Consider the following 12,902-nt stretch of genomic DNA (forward strand, 5'->3'; position numbering starts at 1 on the left):
TACGGATTCCACTGCCTGTTGATTGGGCTGGGCCTTACGGTGTATGCAGGTCAGATCACATCACATAGCTTCACGGCCAGGTCCCTGCATACAAAGAGGGGAACCCTGTTTAGCCTACCTAGAATTTCTTAGTCTTCATTCAATGCAACCTCCGTACTGTATAGAGCAGTTCTTATCACAAAGATATCACTCTTGAGGTTAGAGTCTTCTTCAATACCACCCTCCGACAGGGGATTCCATCCTTTATGCGGGTGTTGTCCACAGTACCCCTCTCGAGTTTGAAGTCCGGTCGGTCCCTACTCAATGGCTTTTGCTGGTCATGGCTGGCAAGGGAAACGGGGAGCAGTGGAGGGTAGGCCAGTTCAGGCAAGGCAAGAAAGGGTCTGGGTGGCGGGATATTTTAGATTTTCAGCTATAAGGCTGACGGGGCTATGAGGGAGGAATGGCTGCGACAAGTTCATGTCCAAAGACTTGCAAAGATTCAATATGCTGTTGCTGTACTGTTCTCGCTTTCATCTCTGCGTCCTTGCAGCTCTCATTTGTCTCGCCATTGTGAGCGCACAGCAAGACTACTCTTGCTCTCCTGTCAGACCATGCAAACTAGGATGCTGCGGGAAGAACAATGTGAGTTGGTCGTCTATGAGGGTCCAACTTGGCTCACAAGGAACAGGTCTGCGGTATGGGGCCCTCCTACTGCGCCAGCGAGAACTGTACCTCGACCTGCGACGCAAAGAGCGAGTGTGACCCAGGCTGGGGCTCGCAATGGAGTCAGCGGCAAAGCTGCCCGCTCAACGTCTGCTGCTCCAAGTATGGTTTCTGCGGCACAACCGAGGAGTTCTGTGGCGATGAAAAGGTCACCAAGCCGAGTTGTCCCGGGGGGACGAGCGCAAGCAAAAAGGTCATTGGGTATTATGAGGGGTGGTCGACAAGTAAGAAGTGTAATGGGCGTAAGTCTTTCCACTTTCTGTCTGTGTATGTGGGGGAAAACACATGAGTGAGCCCTTTCTGACATCTCAGTCAATCCGGAGGACTTGTTGATGGGGGCGTACACGCATCTCAATTACGCGTTTGCATTTATTGACCCAGAGAGCTATAAGATTGCCAATATGCAGGACTCTGACGAGGAGTATATGCCGCGCCTGACGGCACTGAAGAACTATAACCCCAGTCTTGAAGTTTGGGTAGGTCAGACGCAGCTGCTCATCGCGAGATAGATATTAACAAGCTCATGATAGATTGCCATAGGTGGCTGGAGCATGAACGACCCCGATCAACCCACGAGGCGGACCTTCTCCGAGCTGGCGGCATCCAAGTCTCACCAAGATGTATTCTTCGAGTCTCTCCTCTCCTTCATGGACAAGTATGGCTTTGACGGGGTAGACATTGACTGGGAGTATCCGTAAGCGACCGTGCGTTTCAGTACAGAAGCATAGATTGACTGGAGAGAAGTGTAGCAGAAGAGCGCTCCGGCGCCCCCGAGGACTTTGAAAACTATGTATCCTTCCTCAAGAATCTCCGGGCTGTGTTGGGAAACCGAGGGCTCACCATCACCCTCCCCGCCTCGTTCTGGTACCTGCAGCACTTTGACATCAAGAACATGGAGCCCATTCTCGACTGGTTCAACATCATGAGCTACGACTTGCACGGCACCTGGGATGGCACAAACCCTTATCTGGGCCCATACATTAATTCACATACGAACCTCACCGAGATCGACCTCGCCATGGAGCTCCTTTGGAGAAACGACATAGACCCCAAAAAGGTCGTCATGGGAATGGGCTTCTACGGCCGCAGTTTCACTCTCTCAGACCCAGCATGTAACACTCCAGGCTGCGGCTTCTCAGCAGGTGGCAACCCGGGTAAGTGCTCGGCGTCGGCAGGGAGCTTGATGTTCTCTGAGATTCAGGAGATTATCGATGCGGGCGGCGCCAAAGTGACGAACGACGAGAAGGCTGGCGTGCAGATGGTGACCTGGGACACAAACCAGTGGGTATCGTACGACGATGACGAGACTCTCAAAGCTAAGATGGAGTACGCCAACGAGCTCTGCCTGGGCGGAGTGATGGTCTGGGCAGCCTCGACAGACGACCACAAAGGCACCGCCATTCGAGCCCTAGCCAAGGCCGCGGGGCGCACCGACCTGACTGTCCCTGTGCTCGCGGCAAAGGCCAACAACGACCCAAGCCAGTGCGTCTGGGGCGAGTGCGGCGCTGACTGCCCTTCAGGGTTGATCCCTGTCGAAGAGTCCTCGAGCAACAAGAACCCGCTAGGGATTGAGCTGGGCTGCAATCAAGGAACTCGTTACTTCTGCTGCCCATCCAAGAGCCCGCCGACCTGCAAATGGAAAGGCAGTCCCAAGTTCTGTGGTTTGTTATCCAAGAATCGCTGCACCGACGACGAAATCGAGGTTTCGGCCAGCACCGAGGGCTGCTGGACAGGCCACAAGTCGCTCTGCTGCACCAAGACCGAGTCCACTGACGTCCTCGATGCCTGCAAGTGGTTTGGTGCCGCCCCCATCTGCGCTGCCAGTGCGTTCTTTCCTTCACTCCTTGGCCCACTAGGTGGCGCCTTCTCCTTCCACTCCTACGGCTGCGACGACGATGACAACCGCCCCAACGAACTCACAAAGGCCAAACAGGGGCAGGGCGGGCAGCAAAGCTGCACCTATAACGGCGGATTCAAGAGCTTCTGCTGCGAGAACCCAACGCCGTGGAAGGACTGCAAATGGCGCGCCGGAAACACGGCTTGGGTGCAATGGGAGAACCTCCTCTTCGGGCCTATTGGGGCTCTCTTCTTCGACTTCTCAACGGACTGCAAGACGGGCTGCGAGCCTGGCGAGACAACTGTTGCCACGGACGGTTGGGGCTGTCGATCAGGTACTTATTCGTACTTCTGCTGCGCGGACCCCAACCAGCCCGCCTCGCCTGACCTGCCAGATATCAACCTTTGCTATGGCCCTAACCACCTTGATAGCCTAACCAGTGACTTGGAGGGAGAGTCTAACCTGCCCAACGTCTACGAGGAGGAGACTGTGTTTGATTACGGCTGCGGAACCGATGACCTGACAGCACTCCTGAAGGGGAAAAGAGGCACCGAAGATGTGGCTTTTGCATCCAACTTATCCCAGCTAGCCGTCCTAGAGACATCCCCCTTTCTCCTTGAAGAACACGATCTAGTACCCCGTGGCGCTCGCGAGAGGATCGCAATGGCTCTCTGCGGTCCCAATGGGCAAAGATCCAGCATCTGGGTGCAGCAGTACCCCGGCGCGTCCAGCATTCTGCTCGCAACTGGTCGAGCCTGGACAGTTGCCAAACAGGGTCTCTGCGCCGCCGCTGGGATAACCAGCCTTAGCACGCTCGCCAGTAACACAGACTGGGTGACTGAACACGTCCTGGAGAAGCAAGAGTTCCGCAACGCGCTCGAGTACATGGCAGCCGGACAGACCCCGAGCGGGACCATGTTGCGCTCCGGCGCCGTTCCCTTCGCGCAAGTCTTCGGCAACAACGGTATCTTCCAGCAGAGTTGGCCTACTGTGACATACCCGACTCTGACCTTTACGCACAACTTGGTGGGAAACATCAATGATTTCTTCACAGGCTTGCTAGGCCGCACGAGCGATCCAGGCCTGTCGAATCGATTCATCGAGAACCTCCAAGTCTGCGACCGCGACTTCAACGTATACAAGGAGTATATGGTCAAAGGGGCGGACTTTATCTCGCGGACCATGTGGAGTAACTACAACCCGCAGGAGCGGGTCGGAATTCTTCTTGATGTGGTCGACATGCACAACTACCGGTCCAGAACCGAGGTGGTAGCGGCATTCAGTTCGACGTATAAAAATATCGCGACCATGTTCAAGGATCTAACGCGGTATGCGGCGACGCAAGGTATCACGTATGACTTTGAAGATGCCTGGAAGCAGATCATGCCGGATTATCTGAACTGGCAAGTGGAGAGAGTGAGAGACACCTTCGAGACATATGTAGACGAGGAGATCCTGTATTGGGCGAGCAGTCTGGCACAGAATACTTACGCGCCGCTGGTGATCAAGGAAATGAGCGATCTGTTGCAGGATCTGAAGACGAATATGAACACACTGCTGGCCTTGCCGGTGACACAGATGACCAGCTAGACTGTTTATTTCTGTATATATTTAGGTTAATAATTTTGGAGATTTTCAAACCATCTAGGCTAAATATGGCCGATATCACTCACTGTAGAGGCATAGAATGGTGTCCAGTCTGGCTGTAGAAGCAAAGTATGTACCAGGTGGCAGACGCAGGAAGACAAAGGACATGTTGTGAAATATTCATTGGAGTTATTCAGGCGCCGCCGAAGAGTCTTCTCCTCTTCCTCATTTGATGAGGCGGCGTATGCACCGACCACCATATGGCATCCAGCCCATCTTCATCTGCCTCGCCCTGTCCATCACCGCCAGCTAATACATCCTCCGTAACCTCCGCCCTCTGCACAAACCTCGTCATACTCCCCAGCGTCGTAATCTGCTCATCAAAGACCGGCCAGAGTTCATCCACCAGTACCTCCACAGCAACCCTAAAGACAGGTTCAAACCAATCTTTCTCCCCACTGCGCCCAACCAGTCTATCCGCCTCCTCGTCCTCCTCAATACCCTGTTCCTCCACCGCCGCAACGGCCAGTAAAAACGGCGCTTTGGATCGCCAGCGCCGGCTTGTCGTTGCTGGCTGCTCTTCCCTGGTACAGGACAACACCGAGGTCACGGCCGACGGCGACACAACAAGAAATACAGGCAACGACTGACCGTGTGAAATGGACCCGGACTCTTGTATTGAGCGATACCTGGCACGTAGTCGCTCAATGAGCTCTGTGTTGGTCATGTCCTCCGCCATTACCTCTCTGCTTCCTTTCTCCTCTTCTTCGTTATCTAGCCAATCCCATCGGATTTCAAACGCCTTCCGCGCATTCTCAACCTCTTCAGCCGACTGTCCTTGCTCCAAAGCCGCCTCAAAGGGAATCCCCACGATTTCAGACACCCTCCGCTGAAACTCTTCCACGCCCTCAAAGCCACAATCCGAATCCACCATCCGCTCAGCTGCAGAGACAGCCGCAGCAGTCCAGAGCGCCACAAACCCCCAATTCTTTCTCGGGCTCCGATACCTCTTTCGCCAAATCTTCAACCACTCTGGCGGTGGCGGCGCCGCCGCCGGAGCGCGTCCTGCAGTATTTTTCTTTTCCTTTTCGGCTCTCATTACACGCAACTGCTCCTGCCACACCACACGTGCCATTTCAGCGACGCCCTCTTCACCCAGCACATCGCGAAACCCGGCCTGCATTTTCGCTCGTTCTTCATCGGACAGCGTGGCGTTGTCTGCGGGTGTAGCGCGGGCAAACCGCGCAAAGTTCCAGCCTGGGGGCCAGTAAGAGCTGGAGGCGTCAGAGTAGGCTGAAAAATCGGCCTGGTTTGTTGTCATAATGTTTGGAATGGGTATTATCGCTTTGCCTTTGATTCACGTTCGTTGTATGCTTCGATTGAACCTTTGTGGGGACGATCTGGTAGCTGAGTTCGGTTCGGGAGCGGGACAGGGAGGGGAAAGACGCCAAGGAATAACAAGCTGCTTAGTACTACGAAGTATAGTGTTCCTATCGTTTTTATACGGTGTTGGCATTTTCCTATTTCTGACCTATTTTGGGTGCAAGGTTCGGTAGATTCGATGCTGCCTATGTAGTTTCAGCGATGGCTTACTATTGTGACAATTTAAACCATAATGTACTGACAACCTTCCAGGTTGGTCGATCGATCTCGTCATAGCGGAACAAGCCGACATGTGCCCAGGCTTCATGTTGGGGTGTTGGGGTTATTATGGGGGCAGGACGGCAAGCAGAGATCTGGACAGAAAGAGGACGGTCCGTCGGCGCCCAGAAGTGAGTCCGGATTAGCGATTGTCGGCTAGCAATTGGGTTCCAGCGTGGGTGCTTCCCCCGCCTGTCCCGCGTGTCGCCCACTTGGCTTTGGAGCAAGCAATCTGGGGAGCAATTAGGGAGTTCGGGGCGGACGCTTGGCTGCCCTCAAATGCGGGGTCAAGCTAATCAAGCTAATCAGACAAATCAAGCAGCTGAAGCAAATCAAGCCTCGAGTGTCGAGGCGAACGCACCGCTACTGATCGGCGAACAGAAAAATGGCCGAGGGTTTTCCTTCACCAGGTCAGCTTGCCCATCGGCAGCTTATTTCCCCCTTGCTTTTTCCCCTCACCCCCGTCTCAGTCGTCTTGCTGCGGGAACCGCGTCCATTGTTTACCTACGACCAGTACCTTTGATTCCCACTATGGACCCCGAGAAGCCTCGGGCAGAACTGGCCGACGATGTCAAGCAGCACTCGCTCAGCATGACCGGCGACGCTGATGCTGATCAGAAGCTGGCCAGGAGGATCCTGTTCAAGCTGGACACCAGGTAAGTGCTTGCCCGGCTCGACACATTCTTTCGATACCTGATCGGGATCGTGATCGAGATCGTGACCGTTCTTGATCGTGACTGTTATAATGAACTGCCCGAGTACCTTCTCACGTCTCAGAATACTGCCTGTTCTAGCACTGCTCTTCCTTTGTTCCTTTCTCGACCGAACCAACGTCGGTAACGCGAAGATTCTCGGCCTCGAAGATGACCTCGATATCACAAATCACCAGTACGACATCGGTCTGACGATCTTTTATCTCTTCTATATATTGAGGTACCTATCCTTGGGACCGGCAAGTCAGCTCTCCGCTAATGTGGTTATAGCGAGGTCCCCAGCAACCTGGTCATCAAGAAAGCCTCACCGAAAATATGGCTTCCAGCGCTGACGGCAGTCTGGGGCATCATCACCATGTGCCTCGGGTTCGTCCGCAATTTTGGCAGCTTTGCCGCAGTGCGTGCGCTCTTGGGAATCGCCGAGGGCGGGTTGCTTCCGGGAATGGTCAGCTTGTATAATTTATGTTTGTCAGGACGTGCTGACTCCAAAAGGTACTCTATCTCTCATCATTCTACCGGAGGGGCGATTTGGCTCTTCGAATCGGTTTGTTCTACACGGCTGCTTCGCTATCAGGTGCATTCGGCGGTATGTTATCCTCCATTTCAGTATGTGCCACTTCCCTAACACGCTTGTGTCCTAGGACTGCTTGCTCGCGGCTTGGCGGAGATTGGCCCTCGAGGCGGTTTAGAAGGATGGCGCTGGATCATGATCATTGAGGGTCTTTTGGTAGCGATTCCTGAAATGTCTTGTTTCGTCGCTAACATGCCCTAACTAGACCTTCCTTTGCGGCTGCCTTGCCTATTTTGCCCTGCCGAATAGCATAGAAACCACGCCATTTTTGACCGAAGATGAGCGCCGATTTGCTCGTGAGAGGATACAGCTCGAGAATCCGCATATCCAGGAGTGTGTAAGCCCCAGTCGTCAAAGCATTCCACATACTGATATTTGGTAGGGCCCTCGCAGCCGAACAGGAGAGCTTGGTGTGGTCCGAAGTACGTAGAGGACTCCTGGAACCTCAGATGTGGTTCTCGGCTACGGCATACTTTGCTATTCTATCCGGACTATACTCATTTGGTCTATTTGTATGCATATTACTCTGTTCAAATGCAATAACAGTTACTGATAAACTCTTTTACAGCTGCCGACAATCATCGACGAGAGTGGCTTCGCGAGCGATGCAAACCAAACGCAGCTCTGGACGGTGATACCGTACGCCGTGGCCGCCGTGCTGACAGGTATTCCCTTCGCTGTCTTCTGTGCTGCGTACTCTAACAGAAGAACAGTATTCGTGTCCTTCCTTTCTGACCGCTTGAAACTCAGAGGCGTCATTATGCTATTCTCCCTTCCAATCGCTATCGCCGGATACGCGGCGATTGGCAACATCACCTCCCCACAAGCAAAGTACGGCATGACGTTCCTCATGGCTACGGGGATGTATGCGAGTGTTCCATGCATTCTGGTCTGGAACTCGAATAACTCAGCTGGGCATTACAAGCGAGCTACCACATCGGGAATGCAGCTCGCAATTGCAAACTGCGGAGGGTTTGTTGCGAGTATGTCTCACATCTACTTCCCATCGCTCCTTCCGATGTAATTAGATACTAACCGCTATTTAGCATTCATCTACCCCAACAAGGATAAGCCGCAGTTTCACCGGGGTCACACGGTGGTCTTGAGCTTGTTGGTTTTTGCTTGGTTTATGTACGTGTCGATCTCTGCGCCAGTGGGTTCTATACTAATGCAATACAGGATTCTCTTAAATGTCCTCTATTGTGCTAAGATCAACCGGGACAAAAGAAACGGCAAGTACTCCAAGTATGAAGGATATAGCGACGATCGTGATCCGAAATTCATGATGGTGCTGTAATTGGGTATACAGAGATGGCTTGGTATATGATTTGATGATTTGGTTTAGGTCCATTGGGTGCTCATTAGAACCTCGTCAGCTAGGACTTGGGTAGTGATCTTTATTTTCATTCAGGGAGTGATCTACTTCCACTAATATACTGATTGTCTATGGCAATGGGTTGACTCTGCGCTTCAGTCAGAGGCCTGTATAGGTCGCTTAACTCCGAGAGACTCGGACAAGTCTTGATAATACGCAATCTCCGAGACTATTGTAGCGTACGAGGTCTGTAATTTGCGCGTATCTCCAGCACTTTGTGTGGGTATTAGTGGTATCCAGTTACTGTTGATCTCCGACTCCGGACAATACAAAGCTTGGCATTTGGCTCATCCTTCTGCTTTCGCTCGTAATGCTTCAGTTTCCAATCTTTCTCAACCTTATTCAATGCCCTCTGCACATAAAAGCCAGTAGTCCTAGCACTCCAACCACTAGTAACTATAAACTTTGGCTCTAAATAAAGCCAATATGGCTCATGGCACTGACTCTCCTCGCCGATTGCCATCTCTCTCTCGCAAGACTATTGATGAACTCGGCCTCCTCTCACTATGGCAGTCCCCTCTTGACACAAAGCTCCTCATCGCACAGCGCTTCATTCGGCTCTTTGCCTACGGCGGCTCAACGCTGATTCTAGCATCTTATCTCTCCGCACTAGATATCGCCGATGACCGGATTGGTCTATTCATGACGCTCACGCTGGTCGGAGACGTGGCTATCAGTTTTCTCCTAACTCTGTTCGCTGATGCTATGGGTCGTCGAGCTGTGCTGGGTCTGGGTTCGGCGCTCATGGTCGGCAGCGGCGTTGTATTTGCACTGAGCGGGAATTACTGGTGGCTTCTTACGGCGGCGGTGCTGGGAGTTATCAGTCCGAGGTACGCGTCGTCTTCAGCAGTCGTATAGCGTGATAAAGATGTGCTGACCATACCGCAGTGGCAACGAGATCGGCCCTTTCAAAGCAGTTGAGGAGTCAACGTTGGCCCATCTCACTCCCAAAGAGTTCCTGCGCGATATCCTGCTCTGGTACTCACTCTTCGGCACGGCAGGGACAGCTCTGGGCGTGATGGCCTGTGGCTGGGCGATTAACCTGCTAGAGAGCGGATGCGGGTGGGAATACATACCAGCTTGCCGGGCAATCTTCCTTGCGTATGCTGCTATTGGCGCTCTCAAGTTTGTTTTGTCCGTATCTTTGAGCCATAAGGTTGAAGCGGACAATATGACGCCCAAATCGAAGCAGCAGCAGCAGCAGCGCACCGACGAGACACAGCCTCTTCTCGAAAACAGAAATGAAACAAGAGAGACGCAAGAGCAGGGACGAAAATCCTTCCTTTCGTTTCTTGGCGAGCGCGATCTCGTCTCACTTATTATCCGTCTTTTCATTCTCTTTGGTTTGGACTCGTTCGCTTCGGGTCTTGCGTCACTGTATGTCACATCTCTCTCCAATTGCTATTTTACTTACACATGCCTAACAAATTCCAATCAGATCCTGGATGACCTACTTCTTCAAACGCAAATTTTCCCTGCCCGAAGGCACCTTGGGAAGCATCTTCTTCACAACCTCCATCATCGCCGCGATCTCCATGCTTCTCGCATCCTCCATCGCAAAACGCATCGGCAATATAAAAACAATGGTGTTCACGCACCTACCGTCCGCCATTTGTCTTGCCCTAATCCCGCTCTTTGATCTGCCGCTTGCTTTAACGCTGCTTATCCTCCGCGCGTGCACGCAGAATATGGACGTTGCGCCGCGCTCGGCTTTCCTGGCCGCGGCCTTGCCTGCGGATAAACGGACGGCGATCATGGGTGCTATCAACGTTGTCAAGACGAGTACGCAGAGTGCAGGGCCGTTGATTACCGGGGTTTTGGCGGATAAGGGCGTTTTTGGGGCAAGTTTTACGCTTGCCGGCGTCTTGAAGTGTGTTTATGATTTCGGGATCCTAGTTAGCTTTCTGGGCCTGGAGAGAGAGAGAGAGAGGAATGAGCCGGGAGGGGTTTGAGGTTTGAGTATCGTCTGGTATATATATGTTGTTGAGAGTGGAGATACGAGCATAGCAGGTGTGTTGCGCCTGTGAGTTGGTGGATGGTAACTACTCTGGCCTGGCTCAGAGAAAATTGCGTCCTTCAGCCGGTCAGGCTGGCAGCTTGTTCCGTACCTGGATACCTATCTAGGTACTCTCCCTTGCGCTCCAGAACTATAGAAAAGCAAGTTGTTTCGAATAGAACTTCATCTTATAGACAGGAATCTTGAGGTAGTCAACATCATATATTCTATATATGGCAGGGTATAAATGTAAACCACTTCCACTCCGCAAGCCTACTCCATAACCTCCAGTTTATCCGCAACGTGGAATGGTGCCCCCGTCTTTTCCCGCACTTCATTAACGTCCACTCCAGGCGCAAGCTCGGTCAGGGTAAGCTCGCCCTTTTGGCGGTCGACTTGGAAAACGCACTGTTGTTTGTTAGCAACAGGGCAGCAAATTTTGATTCAGCCAAGTGTCTTACCAGCTCCGTGACGATCGTGCTGACACAGTTAGCCCCTGTCAGTGGAAGAGAGCATTCTGTGACAATTTTGGGTAAGCCATCTTTCGCTGTGTGACTGGTTGCGACGACAATCTTGGTTTGGTCGGGGTTTGAGATTAGATCCATAGCTCCGCCCATCCCTTTAAAGACCTTTCCAGGAATCATATAGTTAGCTAGGTCGCCGTTTGCGCTTACTTGAAGAGCCTGTGTTCAGATGTTAGTATGAATTTGCACAGGGAAAGTATTGGCTGACCCCTAGGATTGAAACATCAACGTGTCCGCCCCTTATCATCCCAAAGGACTCTGTGCTGTCGAAAGTTGCAGCGCCTGGCAGCAAGGTAACGGTCTCTTTACCCGCATTGATAATGTCCCTGTAAACAGTTAGAAGATGGCTCCGTAAAGATGGAGCTCCACATACGCATCGACTTCATCATCAGTTGGGTACGGTCCCTTGACTTATTTAGCTTACGTTCTATTACCGCGCCGCTCTTGCCTTACCATTCCAAGGATGCCATTCTCCGATTGAATCCACACCTTGACACCCTCAGGCAGCATCGACGGTGCGAGTGTGGGAATGCCTAAGTACTATTAGCACAGTTGACACGCATAGGAGAGAAACGTACCGACTCCCAGGTTCACATAGTACCCCTGCTTGAGTTCCTTAGCTGCTCTTTTTGCAATTCGGTTTCTCTGAATGATAGCCGGCGATACACCTGCTGCCGTAGAGCCATCTTCCTGCGATTGTCGGAGTTTCCTGATCTCGATTTGCTTCTCAGCTGTCGAAGGAACAATCCTATCCACAAAGATACCAGGCAGGTCAACATCGTTGGGATCAATTGAACCAACTGGAACAATGTTCTCGGCCTCGACAATGGTAAGGGTTGCTGCTTTGGCCATAATAGGCCCGAATGCCTTGGTGGTGTAGCTGGAGAGAGACCGTCAGGTGCCCGTTTGATATATAAATGGTGAAATTACCTACCGGAAAACGCAGTTTCCAGCTTCGTCTACCTTCCACGCGCGGAGAATGGCGACGTCGCCGGTAAGCGCAGTCTCCATCAAGTATGTCTTGTTGTTGAAAACCCTTGTCTCCCGCGGTTTGCCATGTTCCAACACATTGCCAGATGCATCGACACGCACAGGAATTCTGCCATCCTGAAGAAAGGTATCTATGCACACATATTTAGCCGAGCCCCAATCCACGTAGAGACGGACTCACGAGCCCCTGTAGCAGTGTAGAAAGCAGGAATTCCAGCACCCCCCGCACGGAGGCGCTCCGCCAAGGTTCCTTGAGGGCACAGCTCAATAGCGATGTTCCCTGTAAGGTATTTCTTCTCTAGCGCTTTATTATTTCCAAGGTACGATATGATAAGTCGGTCAACCTGCCCGGACTGTGTCAAGGTAGAGAGGCCACCTTTGCCTGGCGCGCCGGCATTGTTCGAGACTGCAGTGAGTGAGTGGATATTTTCGGCCCCTCGTCGAGCAATTGCGGTTATCAGAGTATCTGCCATTGTCATCACACACATCCAAGCCCATCATAGTAGGTTTTAATCACCTGCCACTCCACAAAGGCCGAAGCCGGAACTAAGGATTGTTGAGCCGCTCTCAATATCAGCCACTGCGTCATCCGCACTTCTGAACAGTTTCGAGGCTGCTCGATCGATTTTTGGAGCGCGAGTTGTTTTCTCAATTGTGGTTGATGCAGTAGAATATCCAACGCGAGTTATTGGAGAAGGAGTTAGTCGCCCGCATGTTCTTTGGTATACGCGGAAACAAAGTTGCGCCCGCGCAACGCTCGTCGCTTTTCGAGACAGAGTCAGTGCTGGGATTCGAAGGGTTGCCATCTCACTTAGTAGTAGTCAAACAAATAGTTGTAGAGAAAATCAACGACCGCATGTAAACAGATACCGATGACGTTCGTTTATAAGATCCGACTCTCGGGGCTACTTCTGGAGGCCGAGATGTGGGGTCACGATTCGGCCCTCAAGAATATCTTCTCAT

The 12,902-nt window shown here is 52.2% G+C and overlaps 5 protein-coding genes across 5 annotated transcripts, besides 1 other annotated feature; 3 read left to right on the forward strand and 2 right to left on the reverse strand.

Moving 5' to 3' along the window:
• Nucleotides 1–12,902: part of a sequence feature (contig 1.172 1..523550(1)) that runs on past both edges of the window.
• Nucleotides 460–4,132, forward strand: ANIA_09390 (protein chiC; the record flags this gene model as incomplete). Its single annotated transcript, XM_677567.1, has 6 exons — nucleotides 460–624; nucleotides 671–947; nucleotides 1,018–1,181; nucleotides 1,236–1,399; nucleotides 1,450–3,754; nucleotides 3,809–4,132. 6 exons carry the CDS (start codon nucleotides 460–462, stop codon nucleotides 4,130–4,132), a joined length of 3,399 nt encoding a protein of 1,132 aa, XP_682659.1.
• Nucleotides 4,135–5,450, reverse strand: ANIA_09391 (uncharacterized protein; the record flags this gene model as incomplete). Its single annotated transcript, XM_677568.2, has 1 exon — nucleotides 4,135–5,450. One exon carries the CDS (start codon nucleotides 5,448–5,450, stop codon nucleotides 4,323–4,325), a length of 1,128 nt encoding a protein of 375 aa, XP_682660.1. The 3' UTR covers nucleotides 4,135–4,322.
• ANIA_09392 (putative MFS transporter) lies at nucleotides 5,803–8,351 on the forward strand (the record flags this gene model as incomplete). The annotated part of the gene is made up of 12 exons (XM_677569.1): nucleotides 5,803–5,901; nucleotides 6,080–6,426; nucleotides 6,548–6,703; nucleotides 6,754–6,928; nucleotides 6,976–7,069; nucleotides 7,125–7,210; nucleotides 7,260–7,391; nucleotides 7,437–7,476; nucleotides 7,623–7,719; nucleotides 7,760–8,037; nucleotides 8,101–8,185; nucleotides 8,234–8,351. The coding sequence occupies 12 exons, from the start codon at nucleotides 5,803–5,805 to the stop codon at nucleotides 8,349–8,351; spliced, it is 1,707 nt and encodes a 568-aa protein (XP_682661.1).
• On the forward strand, nucleotides 8,856–10,579 carry ANIA_09393 (putative MFS transporter; the record flags this gene model as incomplete). Its single annotated transcript, XM_677570.2, has 3 exons — nucleotides 8,856–9,259; nucleotides 9,318–9,806; nucleotides 9,868–10,579. 3 exons carry the CDS (start codon nucleotides 8,856–8,858, stop codon nucleotides 10,379–10,381), a joined length of 1,407 nt encoding a protein of 468 aa, XP_682662.1. The 3' UTR covers nucleotides 10,382–10,579.
• Nucleotides 10,699–12,412, reverse strand: ANIA_09394 (3-oxoacid CoA-transferase; the record flags this gene model as incomplete). Its single annotated transcript, XM_677571.1, has 8 exons — nucleotides 10,699–10,833; nucleotides 10,887–11,054; nucleotides 11,100–11,108; nucleotides 11,158–11,275; nucleotides 11,374–11,482; nucleotides 11,528–11,829; nucleotides 11,884–12,070; nucleotides 12,121–12,412. 8 exons carry the CDS (start codon nucleotides 12,410–12,412, stop codon nucleotides 10,699–10,701), a joined length of 1,320 nt encoding a protein of 439 aa, XP_682663.1.

Source organism: Aspergillus nidulans, chromosome VIII, assembly GCF_000011425.1.
Source record: "Aspergillus nidulans FGSC A4 chromosome VIII".
Classification (NCBI taxonomy): domain Eukaryota; kingdom Fungi; phylum Ascomycota; class Eurotiomycetes; order Eurotiales; family Aspergillaceae; genus Aspergillus; species Aspergillus nidulans.